Source organism: Mastomys coucha, unplaced genomic scaffold (assembly GCF_008632895.1).
Source record: "Mastomys coucha isolate ucsf_1 unplaced genomic scaffold, UCSF_Mcou_1 pScaffold6, whole genome shotgun sequence".
Lineage (NCBI taxonomy): Eukaryota > Metazoa > Chordata > Mammalia > Rodentia > Muridae > Mastomys > Mastomys coucha.
The window spans coordinates 54434069-54447097 of record NW_022196912.1 but is presented as its reverse complement, the minus strand read 5'-3'; the positions used below and the strand labels follow the sequence as shown (position 1 = coordinate 54447097).

At 36.6% G+C, this 13029-nt stretch overlaps 1 protein-coding gene across 6 annotated transcripts in view; it reads right to left on the bottom strand.

The window, feature by feature from the left end:
* Positions 1-13029, bottom strand: part of Etv1 (ETS variant transcription factor 1) — an 89518-nt gene that overhangs the window by 30477 nt on the left and 46012 nt on the right. For all 6 annotated transcript variants that reach the window (XM_031355743.1, XM_031355745.1, XM_031355742.1 and 3 more), the window contains 3 exons: positions 10644-10773; positions 7420-7608; positions 3644-3891 (listed from right to left, as the gene is read on the bottom strand). In XM_031355743.1, coding sequence (XP_031211603.1) covers positions 3644-3891; positions 7420-7608; positions 10644-10773 — 567 coding nt within the window. The remainder of the gene's footprint in view (positions 1-3643; positions 3892-7419; positions 7609-10643; positions 10774-13029) is intronic.

Here is a 13029-nt window from a genome sequence, read left to right as displayed (position 1 = left end):
TTCAACCATATAGAAGTTCTTCATCCAGATAAAGGTAAATATTTACCTCATTTACAATGCAAAAGTCTGTAACACAGTCCCCTTTATTCTGAACAAATACAATGAAAAAGCATGAACAGAGCAATAAGTTTTTTTATAAATATATACACACACATACATATATATGTATGTATATGTGTGTGTGTGTGTGTGTGTATATCATGTACTGCTGAGGTTGAGGAGGATGAGTTGTGATAAATTCAAGGCTAACTTGGTCAATACTGTGAGACCCAGGCCAACTGCGGTTACATAGCAAGATGAATAATAAAATCTCTGTCTCATTGGCATTCTAACTTGACATAGATAGCTACAAAAATGGACAAACAGGTTTATAAAAGTGGGAGGCTGCATAGAGGAACTCTTTTATACATTCCAAATGAAGCATTCCACATATCCTGACTCTCTATGGTTTCTTGTCCAATGAGTGCTGTATATACACTTAATTTTAGAATGCAACTAACCAACAAACAAACCTGTGTGGTGCTTTACACAGCACTATATGGCTAATGAAGAGAAACAAATCAACAGAGTAGATAGACTGCATTAACTTTCCAACATATTGCCATGATGTAACTATGTCACACTGTATGGCCTAATAAGTTAGCTCCTTCAATATCTTGTTCTTTTCTCTTCTCTGTCTGATCCAACTTTCCCCCCTCTTTCCTTCCTTGAATAAAGATTTCTACTCTAATAACATAATATTTTGAATTTTTTATCTTAAATATTCGGCAGTTAAAATTGCGTTCCTGTAATTATAATTATAACTAATAGACCTACCATTTCCCATGTCATAATTAATGTCAGATTTTATTAGAGCACAATCATGCTGTCTTTTCTCTTTGAAGACATCTTTTATTGTCACAACATTTATAGTACATTGAATTAAGCAATAAAGTATCCCAGAATCCCTCTGAAGTGATAACTTCAAATCACAGAGTCTACATCAACTCATGCAGAAAACACATTTTTTATATTGTTTAAAAATCGCACATAAAGTACTTCTTAAAAGTTCAAAACCGATAAGAAAAAGAGAAAGTGGTGATTCAATGATAAATACATTAGAGTTCCTAAAAGGTTATTTAATTTGCTCTCAGGAAAGATGAATGAGCTAATGACAAACAATATGTCCAGAGATCATCCTTGTCGGTCATAATATGTGATACATACAAAGGACCAACTGCATAGCAGCAAAATGTATTTTGATATCCACAGATTAATGAATGAATCTCTTCTAAATCATATCCCAAAGCTCTTCCTTTTAAATCATACCCACATGTTCAACCTTTACCATTTAACTATTCAAATACAAATAGTTGAATCCTACAGGCAACATTGAGATTAGAATTAAGAAGTGTTGTGTAACTATGCCATTTTAAAATATAATTATGGAAGGCATAGCATGAAATCAATATCTCTCAAATGTTAAGTAGTATTTTACAAGCCAGTTGAAGACATATGGTACACTTAAAAGAGAAAAGACAGCTACGCTTTTAAGATAGGATGCTGGATGTTTATCTTAAATTTTAGTGGCAAAAGGTGACCTTTTGAGGCACACACAGCGGCTGACTCCACACTATATTTGACCCATAGGAAATTCAGTTACCTCTTACAAATCCACCCTTTAAATGTTTGCCTCATTAGAATCCTTAAATCTCTTCCTGCTTGGTTCACAAATATAAATGCTTAATTCCATGCTATACATACATGTGTTTGCGATATAAACATGAGAAGATACATGTGGAACAAACTAGAGAATCACAAAAACGTTCAACATTACTCCATTAGTATTGTAAGTTTAACAACAGCAAAACAGAAAAATTTCAACATATTATACAAGTTCCACTATTTATACTAACTTACATAATTTCCACCTGTGGCTTCTTTAAATCATTGATTAATTAATTAAGCTTTACTGCAGCAAACTAACAATAGCTAGAGATTACCATGACAGCCATTAACAGAATTGGAAATTCACACCGAAATGTTTCTACAGTAGAAACAAGCATTGGCTTTCAAGGTATTTAATTATGGAAATCCAAGAGCAGATATGAAGAGGCTCTAAACTCATATCACTAGGAAGAATTTAGAAAGCTCCCAAGATGCCCAACCTCACCCAATAAGATCAGTAATTTTTCTAAACTGTAAATCATCTAAAAAAAATAGGTATTTGTTCTTTGCTTCTTTTAGAACATATTTTGAAAACAACACATAAGCCCAGCTCAAACTTAGCTTTTAATGAAACCTCTTAAAATTAACCCTAGAACTGGTTAGAACCAATGTTTCTGCAGAGACAAGCTTACCTGTTCTCCTCGCACTTGGCCTAATGTTACCCCAGAACTAGCAAGGCCTAATATACAAACTGAAGGATCATTGCTTCTGCCTTTTTCCTCTAGACCTGGCAGGAGCCACAAATAGATATTCTATCCTCGAGAAACTGCGACTGAGCAGAATCTACTCAGGCCCTAAGAGCAACAGTTAAACAGAAAATTCAAGGCTGTTGAGAAACTACTGTGTTTTCATGCTTTTTGAAGCATGCTTTTGAGTAACCAATGCCCTTAGTCCTTTCCCTTCCGATCCTGTGAGGATGGAGACTGAGGGAGAGCCTTTAAGTCACAGGGACCCCTGTGCTGAACTCTAAGAGACCTTCACAATAAAGCAGATTGTTTTATTCAATAAAACCTGGAAGCAGCTTTCTGTCCCCTAAGCAGAACTCAGCAGTTATTACAATAGTTCTTTCATAAAAGATGTCCATTCACTTCCAGATGGAAGGAAATTGGACTCCACTCAAGTATCTCCACATCTAAAACCAGCTATGGACCTTGCTACAATGTTAGTAATACAAATTTACAGGTGTTTGGTGCCCTCCTTACAAAAATTAGCCCTTACTTCACACATCTTTGAAAATACCTAGAAGTGTAAAAAGCTTATGTCCCAATTTCACAGAAAAACTTAATAGAGACAAGGTAGGTAAGTTTTTGAGTTTCAAAATTAAATGTTGGCAAAACGTGGTAGTAACATTTGGAATCAATTTTAAGCTTCTTTACCTTGAGGAAGACCCCTTTCCTCTGACAGACGATATGTAGGAGATTTTTCAGCTCTCTGAGACAAAACTAAACTCCGTGAAGGAAGCCTAAATATGCATTTTCTGTTCCCTTCTAATATGTAAGAATTCTTACTTTAGGACCACTGGAATTTTTGACACCAATGATTGTTTTAAGTTACCAAGTGTAAATACCTACCACAAAAGACTATTACTTCGCAAGTATTGTTTCTAAATAACATTACCATAGCAGTATATAAGGGAAAAAAAAGAATAGGATCAAGAAAAAAATTACATTTTTCTGCTCTGTATAAGTGAAATTCTATGAACTGTACTGTCTTTGAAGTGGTTTCATTTTCAGACACTTATTTTTTTTTTGATCATCATCTCAAGGCCAAAGTCTTCTGATAATCCATACCCTCAACTGTAGAAAGTCCCCAATAAAATCAGAATAGCCACTTACAAATTAATGGTCAGACGGCACCCAGTCTGACAACCATAATCAAATCAACAAGAGAGGTGAAAAGATGATTTACATGTAATTCCAGAAGAGGATGGCCATACCTGAATCATATGCAAAATCTCTGGGTTCCTGTTTGATCATCAAAGGAGGGGGGAAGCTTTGGCTGGCTGCACCGCCAACCATGGTGGTATGTTCATAGACTGGGTCGTGGTACTCCTGCTTAAAGCCTTGTGGTGGGAAGGGGATGTTTGGCTCAGACATCTGGCGTTGGTACATAGGACGCCCTTCCCTTGGCATTGTCGGCAAAGGAGGAAAAGAATTACAGGGTTCAGAAAGCTGGCGGCGAAATCTGGGGAAGAGAGTGTGTTTCAGATGAAATGGTAACACCAAGTTGTCTTTAAAGGACTTATGTAATTCCTACCTGCTAGTGAACACTTTAAAACCAGACAGCCCAAGATGAACAGCCCTAATGAGCCTCAGAGTACTCTTTCTTAGAACAGTAGTGCTATGGTTTGTTTTAAATCACATGATGACGTGTGCTCCCCTTTAAACCATCCACTGCAAACAATACATTGTATGCAATGATAGGTGTACTGCCAGTAGCTGTAGAACCACCAACTACTTTGAATTAATATCAACTCTAACAGCTAAAATGACCAATTTTGAGCTAATTGGATCATTTACATAGCTTTTGGAAGAAACGGTTCTCAAATAATGAAACATAAGAAAAAACAGGGAAAACAGAATGTGATTTCCAATGGCGTTCTTTCTCTTTAAATTCTGTCACTAAACTAATCAACAGCCAAAGAAAAGAGCCACCAAACAAAAACCTATTTATTGGCTTGCCTTCCATAACCCTCAGAAATTCAGGAAGCACAAGATAACTGGATCTCTTCGCAAATCAGCAGGTCTTTAAATTCTTCAGCAATGGCCAAATTAACAATGTGTTCTTGTAAGAAATAAATCTTGGCATTATGGGGACTCTTTTTAAAAGACTCGCCCTGCCCTGTCAAACAGCATTACAGGACATTCTGGATCCTATGACTTCCATGCTGTTGAGTTGATTAAAAAATAAGCATGCATACACAACTGGCCACCTAAAATGCACAGTTTTGGGGTAAGCCAGACTGTTGAGGGCATGCGTAAGTTCTAAAGCCTAGGCAGAGAGCTGGAATTGAGTCCCATGTTCCTTCTTTCTTGATAAAGATTGGCTGAACACATAATTGTTCTGTTCTGTGCATCTCATCCATAATATCATTGACCCACCACAAAGATGTGGACTAATTAAAGATTTAAAAGTACTCTAAAAATGCCCCAGGAGTGCTTAAAAAAAAAAAAAAAAAACCTCTAAAACATATCCATGAGCAAATATTAGCCTATTAACCCTCCCCACTAAAAGCATCCCCGAGACTTTAATTTTGAAAGTTAGCATTTAATTTCAGTAATGTTAAATGAAAATAAGGCAAAAGCCAAAGAGTGGCAGAGCAATTGCTTTAGCATTCAGAAGCATACCCCTTGCCAGGCTTTAACTCTAGGTATCCCGACTACCATGAGAAGCATGGAAATTCCATTTACACCTGCACAAAATAAACTTAGAAACCCAGATATTGTGAAACCAACAGCGAGGCTGGCTGGCACTGCATGCATTTCCCTTCTCTTGCTTATTTCATTAGCCAAAAAAAGAAACAGAAATTATCATTAAGAACTGTCAAGGAGTGAATCAGAAAATGGTAACTTGGAGATAAAATAAGAAGCTGGCTCCCTTCTGAAGCCTTAAAAGGAATCTAATATTGCTCACACTGAAAGCATTGTAAGGAAGCAGAGCTATTTGCTTCTTTACAAGTCAATGTGACTTGTACTTGTTCTTGTCAGAGGCCATGTATGTATCAGGGACATGTTTCGCTGGAGAATGTATGGTTTGGGTGTCTTTCTTGTGAGCCACTGACCATTGGTAAAGAGAAAATGAGGAAAAGGTTTGGAGGCAGTAGGACAGTAGGGAAATGGGCTGGTGGGTAAGGAGAGTCAGTATACGCATACTCATTGGGAGCACGCTGAAGAAAATAGACTGCTCTCTTACACAGTGGGTTCACGAAGACGTGCCAAAGGGATGGCCTGAGGTGTGCACTGAGGCTAAGGAGAGGAAGCAGAACGCAGGCCAGCTGGCTCTAAACTGTTCCCAGAGTGAGGTGGGGTGCCTGGGCTGAAGGGGAGCTATCTGGGGAAGGGATCTGTTCCCAGAGCAAATTTGCCATTTATAACCAAGGGACTGCCATTTGTTGGCCAGAGCCATCTAAGAAATCCTCTTCAGAAACATAAGGCTTTGGAGATTTTCCTGGGATTGACCAGCTGGTACCATGCTCAAAACTCAGTTGGGGGGCAGTGGGAAAAGACCCTGAGCTTCCCTCTTGTAGTTCCGGGCCGGCTGTTCTTAGGCTCAACTGTTGGACTTCAAGTTGGGAGACAAAAATGGATCTGGCCCAACACCTCCAACAAGCACACTACCTACTCAGCAGTCACCTTGCCTTAGGGGTAGCCAGCCTGCACAGGGAGCAGGCCACATAACCTATAATTCAGTGCTCATTTGAATTGCAGGCACTTGGTGACCATAAATTCGGGGGAGTCTTCGGAAGAAGACAAAAGCAACGATAGTGGTTTGCCGTCCCTGCTTGTTCTCTGGTTCTGTACAAGATGCTCCTGTTTAACGGCCTACCCTGCAACAGGATTTTTTTCTCATCTGGATTTACAAAACTGTTTGCACAGAGAGATGCACATAGTATTTCACTCTAAATACATCTCCAGTCTGTGGAGTGAGAAAGGAAAGACAATAGGAGGCGGTTAGTAGCTAAAGCTCAGGAGAACTGGGTGACAGGGAGCCAAAGGGAGAGGACATGGCTTTGTTTCCCATGGGGAAATTAGATTTCATGCTATTTCTTTATAGCAAGGAGTAACTCGATTTGAGACTGAGGTATAAAGTGTTTCTTTATATATCCAGATTTGCCTGCGGTACACCTACTTCCTCTGATGGCTGGGAGGAGTCCTTTCAAATCAGCTATTTTTACAGTGATGTATCTCAGCCAGTTATGGTTGTCATTCATGGATGAACTTTTGGAATTTTGGGGGATCCAATTGTTAATGTAATTTTACATTGAGTATAATTGTATAACTTTTCAATTAAAAGGCAGATTTTAAACAGAAAGACAATAGACACTCTAAGCTCTGAATTTCCTAATGACATCATTCCTACACCTGCTCTTGGAAGCATCTAATGCAGGCTACAGATACTGCATCGTGGTGTGTAAGGCACGTTTCTTTCTAGTTTGTATTCAGGGCTATCACACAGACAGTTACATAGGAGGCAGTATTTTGTCATCGACTCAGTCCACACTTCAGATAAAGTCTTTTTCCTCCAATGGAGACTTGTTAAAGAGTTTCCTAGACAGCACTAGTAATGGGGAACAAAACAGAAGGTATGAATTTAGCTGGATAGAGTAAGCCTGTGTTCTAACTCATGGAGTAGAGAAGTGCTTCCTCCAGAATTGCTCTGAAACGTCTTTCAGAGTCAACAGCCACAGGCCTCTCACCAGCTCCAACTGTGCTTCTTGCCTTGTTCATTTCTAAATGACACTCATTGGGCAGCCATTTCTCTGAAGCACTTTTTTAGTACCCATAGTCATGGGTCTAGGGACATTAAATAGTCATTGAAAAGGAAAGCAAACAGATTAATCAAATAAGTTATACTCTGTAAGACTATGTATCACAAAACCATTCGATGTAAGGTAATGAACCTTATGGAACAGCTATGGGCAGTGTCCTCCATCAAAGCTGAAACTAGTGGAGAGTTTCATTTTTTTCGTCTGAAAGGGTGTCTGGAGCTTACCTGTGGTCCATGGGGTAGGGGCTGTCTGGTATGGACTGAGAAGGAGGGAGGTGAGCTGGGAAGGCCCGGTCAGGTTTTGGAGTATGAGCTGTGTTTGGAGATGCATGGTGTAGTGGGGACACTGGTGTGCTGGATGGTGTCGGGGGATTGGAGGGCCTCATTCCCACTTGTGGCTTCTGATCATAGGCACTGCCCAGAGAACAAAAGAGAACATAGGTTGCATTAGAGTAATTTTGAAAAATCCCCATCCTAGGGAAAACAAAACAAAACAAAAACTTATCTTAGACCTAAGTGGTAAGGACGCTAAACTCCTTTGAGTGTTGATTTTTAATTCTAGAATCAATAAACTTCAAAGCTCCCATGCTCTTGTATAGAAAATATCATATGAGATTGTGTAATGACTTGACTATCTATAACATACATTTTCACTAGACAGACAACTTAGTTAAGGAAGCCCCATGTGCTGGGGGATCACCATGAACCTCTGTCGGTTGTCAACACCCATCTTTCAGGAACAGCTCCTTTCTAAATCATTAAATACCTGATCATCATTCTTCCTCTCTATTACATTTCAAAACAAGACCTAATACCGGCTTAGTAAGAGAGACCATATTTGATTTGCCTTCATTTGTGCTGGAATTCGAGGCAGTGCTCTTGCCTTTCTAGATGTTTTATATTAAATGATGATTGGCCTTGAATTCCTAATAAAGATTAATGAGGCAAATTAAAATGTCTCTGATATATTTAAGCTTTCTTTGATTGTGAGTGAAAAATAATATTAAGAATAAAATCCTATTATCATAGACTAACTTCCACTCTGAATTACAAATGCAAAAACAGTAAGCTGTTTGTTTTATATTATGACTTTAAATTGCTTTCCAATGCAAGGCTTTCTGAAATATGGTTGATCTAATGTCTTCAATGAAGGAAAATATCTTACTACAATCAGATTTTATTTTCTGGAAATCAAAAAGGTTTATTTCCATGTAAAGTACCTAATACGCTCTTCAAATAAAAATATTTATGAAAGCTGGTTAAGGTGGTACAAGATTTTAATTGCAACAGAGGCAGGCAAATCTCTGTCACTCAACCTAGGCTATACACTGAGTTCTATGCCCCAGCCTGTACTGATCAGTCAGATCTGATCTCAAAATAAGGTATATGTATGTATGTAAGTATGTATGTATATACATACATAAGTGTATATATAAAAATGATATTTTAAAAGAAATATTTTCTTTTCAGATTAATGTATAATAACAGTAATATTAGCAATATTACTGTATATTAATGTGTGTATAATAGTTTCTCTATTGCTACAACAGAATTATATGTAAGATTAAATATGCTTTCCAGAAGTGCAGGGGTATGTGACACATGATATACTCCATCTTTAAAGCTATCTGTACTCATGTGAAGAACACTGGGAAGGGAAATTGGTGGGGGAGAAAAGAGGGACTGGAAGAACGGAGCAAATATGGGAAAGATTTAATTAAAATGCATCATACCTGTGTATGAAATTCTCAAGCCAAAATCAAATATCTTGTGTTTGGTTTTACCTATGTTCTTTACTGATGTTTCTGAACAAAAACCTACTATTTTTATGAAGTAGCTTGCTTGAGTATTTCCCATTAAAAAAAAGAAAAAAGAAAAGAAACAAAGCCAGGTGATGGTGGCTCATTTCCTTAATCTCAGCACTCTGGAGGCAGAGACAGGTAGATCTCTGTGAGTTCAAGGTCAGCCTGTTCTTCATAGTGAGTTCCAGAATGACCAGAGTTACAGGTAGTAACCCTGTCTCAAACAAACAAACAAAAAGAAAGAAAAGAAAGGGACAAATACCTAATTATCCTAAAATATTACTTTCTCCTCCTGTAAGGTGTTATATTAAATTTTACTATTTATAGAGAGATGGAAGCTCTAGGATGTATTTTATACACCAGCTGAGAGAAATGCTGTCTTTTTTTAAAAAAACAAAATCCTTCAAATTGTTGCTCAATTCTTCAACTGTTAATTTATTAGTCTGAGATATATTATATAAAACAGTGATTTTCTGGTCACCCTAATAACTGGTTCAATGACTGGAAATTGTCCATTGTTAAAATAATTGTGTTGTTATACATACCTTAAGGAGAAAATGCAAACAACAAAACTAAACAGCCAAATGCATCTAACATGAACTTAGTATGCTATCACAGTTTACTTTTATAATAGATTTTTTTTTATAAAAACATTAGTTTCAAATGAGCTGTCTCACAATTTCAGGCTCTCGTGAGCCTCTAGTGAAAACCACATGTGAGAGAAGAAATCTCAAGAGCAAACAGGAGCAGAAGATCTCAGCACTGCTCAGGTGTCATGAGATGGCACAACCTATTTTTCTTGACTCTTGTTCAGTCTAACAGATGTGAAAGATGGCATACAGCAGATGCATTTGTAGTAACACACGATTCTTCTGGATCCTAATGCACTGAGCTTGAATTGATACACCTTATAAAACAGTGCAAAATTTGGAATCATTTTTCTAAGTTCTCCAGCCACCTCCCTTTAAGAACTAAGTCTCTACTGTAATCAAGAGCTATAGCCAACTTTTTTTTTTAATGCAATTAGAGGCCAAGACGAAAAGTAAAAGCATGCAATTCACTACGAAGGGTTTTTAATGAACATATGTGTTATCAAATTTTCTAGCAAATGAACAATTCACTTTGAATGCACCACCCTTTATTATCATCTGAAGAACAACTGGCTTTTTAATAGATAATAGCCTTGGCTAGGCCTTATAAAATTATAGTTTTATTGCAATTGTCCATGATTGTATCTTATAGATCATCTGTAAAGCCTGTCAGATAACTAATGTACTGCTTTTGCTTGCCAAATGTTGTATGGTTTTTTTTTTCTACAAACTATCTAAAGTACATAATGCATTCATTCTGATGGGAACCTTCAAAAGCTGCTGGTGCCAAATAAGGCCCTTTTTTTTTCAAACCCAAGATGCATCACCATAGTAGAAAAGCAACTAATGATTGAGATGAGAATTATTACTTTAAAATGATTCTAAAGTATGTGATTGTATGGCAAATGGGTCTTTAGAGTTCTAATGAACACATTACCTAATTAGCTTGTTATGTAGTGAAGATGTAACCCATAAAATTGACTTCAGATTTTAATATCATTCTACACTTTCTCTTTCCAAAAAGGATGCTGCTCTCTATGAGCAGAGTGCTTCTTACCTGACATTGTACAGGCACTTTTCTCCATAGCTGAATTTAAAGGGCTGCTCTTGACTGCAAGCAGACCCGAGTTCTGAACATGGGCTGTGGGGTTCTTTCTTGATTTTCAGTGGTAGGCCATGAAAAGCCACTAAAAACAGAACAAACATATCCATAAAGATTTAGTTCAATTAATAATTAAGTCTATGAGTCTGTTTTACTTCTCTTATTTAGATTATCATTAACATTTCACAGTACCTCATGCTTATAATAAAAATAGCATTTGATAGCCTATGAGGCTGAAAGGACTCAGGAAATCTCCTATGCTCTGCAGCCAGCCCCCTTTCCTGCTTTTACTGTGTAACAAAATGCAAGTTGGAATTTTTTGCTTTGGTGATACTAACAATTCTAAAAAGCTCAGTTTTCAGAAAAGAAGTTTCCAAAACCTGTTGTAGATATTTCCATTGACTAAAACAGAGGCAAAAAAAAATTACATCTGTTTTGCCAAGATTGGAGTAAGCCTTTAAGAAGAAAATCCAGGTGTAGGTCCAAAGGCAAGACATAAAGGTATGGAGCCTATGGAAACCAACATCTTTAAGGTTGGTGGATAGTTTTAAACAGAAACCAAATACCCCTGCCTATCTATTTACCTAAACTATAAAGACAAAATATGGTACATGAAAGATTTTCACCATATAATCTGCAATAAAATTATTCTGTATCAAATAGTGTTTTGCTTTTTTATATTACTTAATATGTTATTATTTTTAAAGCATAGTTACTATTTATGTACATTCATTGTGCTTAAAGTCAGTTATGTCATAAAATGTACCCTGCAAGAAACACACACATATGTACATATATATGTATATATATATACATATATATGTTCACATAAATATGCTTATTTTGGGATGATAAAACCAATGAATACATTTCAATGTAGTTTTAAAAATCTGATGATCCAACAAGTGTTCACTATATTCTCTTTAGATTTCTTTCACAATGAAATATCTATGATAAAACTTTTGACACATGGAAAAGAAAAACCCAAAAGCATTCACCGTGTTTACTAAGAAAGCTCTCCTCCTGTATAAATGTGTGTGCATATAGTTTCACTAACTCTTAGAATAACAAACATGTAGGTTACAACAAATTTATTAGTATTTTTTGCAAAACTTTTTAATTATTTTCAAGTTCTTTAAATATAGACAGCAAAATGTATATACTCTATTTCTAGAACTTTGAATTAAAACCTAAATTTTATATTTTCCTAACAAGAAGCTGCAGCAACATACAAAGAAATACATTTGCCCTCAAAGAAGTCATATAAAAAAATTGAGAATTCAGATTTAATTTACATGAATAAAAATTCATTAAGATCTAAGATGTTATATTTCTTTAGTTAGGACTTTTTGACCAAAAGTATAAAAAGATTAGTAGACAACTTGCAAAATAAATTTAATCCAAAAGAAAAATTTAACAAATTAAGCTTTACTAAAATTAAAATTACCTCTTTAATGGCACTATTAGAAGAATGAAGGGTAAGGCCAAAAGATTTAGATAACTGGTTCATAAAAGAAAATATCTAAATAGCAAGATGGGGCAGGGAGCAGCAAAATGAATAAAAACGTAATCAAAAGTTTTCCTCACCAGGAAATTGCCAATAAGACAACAAGATTATCACCAAATGCTCCTTAGAAAACCCAAACTGTAATAAAAGGTTGACAATCCTGATAATGAACAAAAAAGCGGAAGTTGGTACAAGCCTCTCAGAAAAGGGTGTGGCTCCCTGAAAGCTTCAACATGAATGTATTATGATCTAGTAATTACACTAGTACATATTTCTCTATATGAATGTGTATGTATATATGAGAATGGAATTCATATGTTCCCCAAAAGACATATTGTAGGAATGTTTGTGGAAGCTTTATTCATGTAAAGAAAGCTAAAAAGGTTTTAAATATTCATTGATGGAGAGAAGTATGGCATCTGCATGCAAAGACTATTTAGAAATAACAAGGAATAAAGCACCTTCCAATGCATCCAAAAACACAGATGCTCTCACAGCTATGTAGTTAAGCCCTGTAAATTTCCAAAACAAAGCTAGCCGAGAGTTTAAAGATTTCCCTCGGAGTCTAGCCTGTGATTTTGTTTGGAGGCTCAGTTAAATTAAGTTGTTGAGGTGAGCTGTAACTCCATGGCTAGCATCCTTCAAACCAAGGGGAGATGTAGACAAAAGATGTGAGCTCCGGAGATCATCGTGTGAAGCTGAAGGAAGAGATCAAGTTCAGGATTCTGCAAACCCAGAAATGTCAAAGATGGATAGGAAAGTGGAAAGGACTTGGAAGAATCGTGACTCCGATTCTCTCTCTCTCTCTCTCTCTCTCTCTCTCTCTCTCTCTCT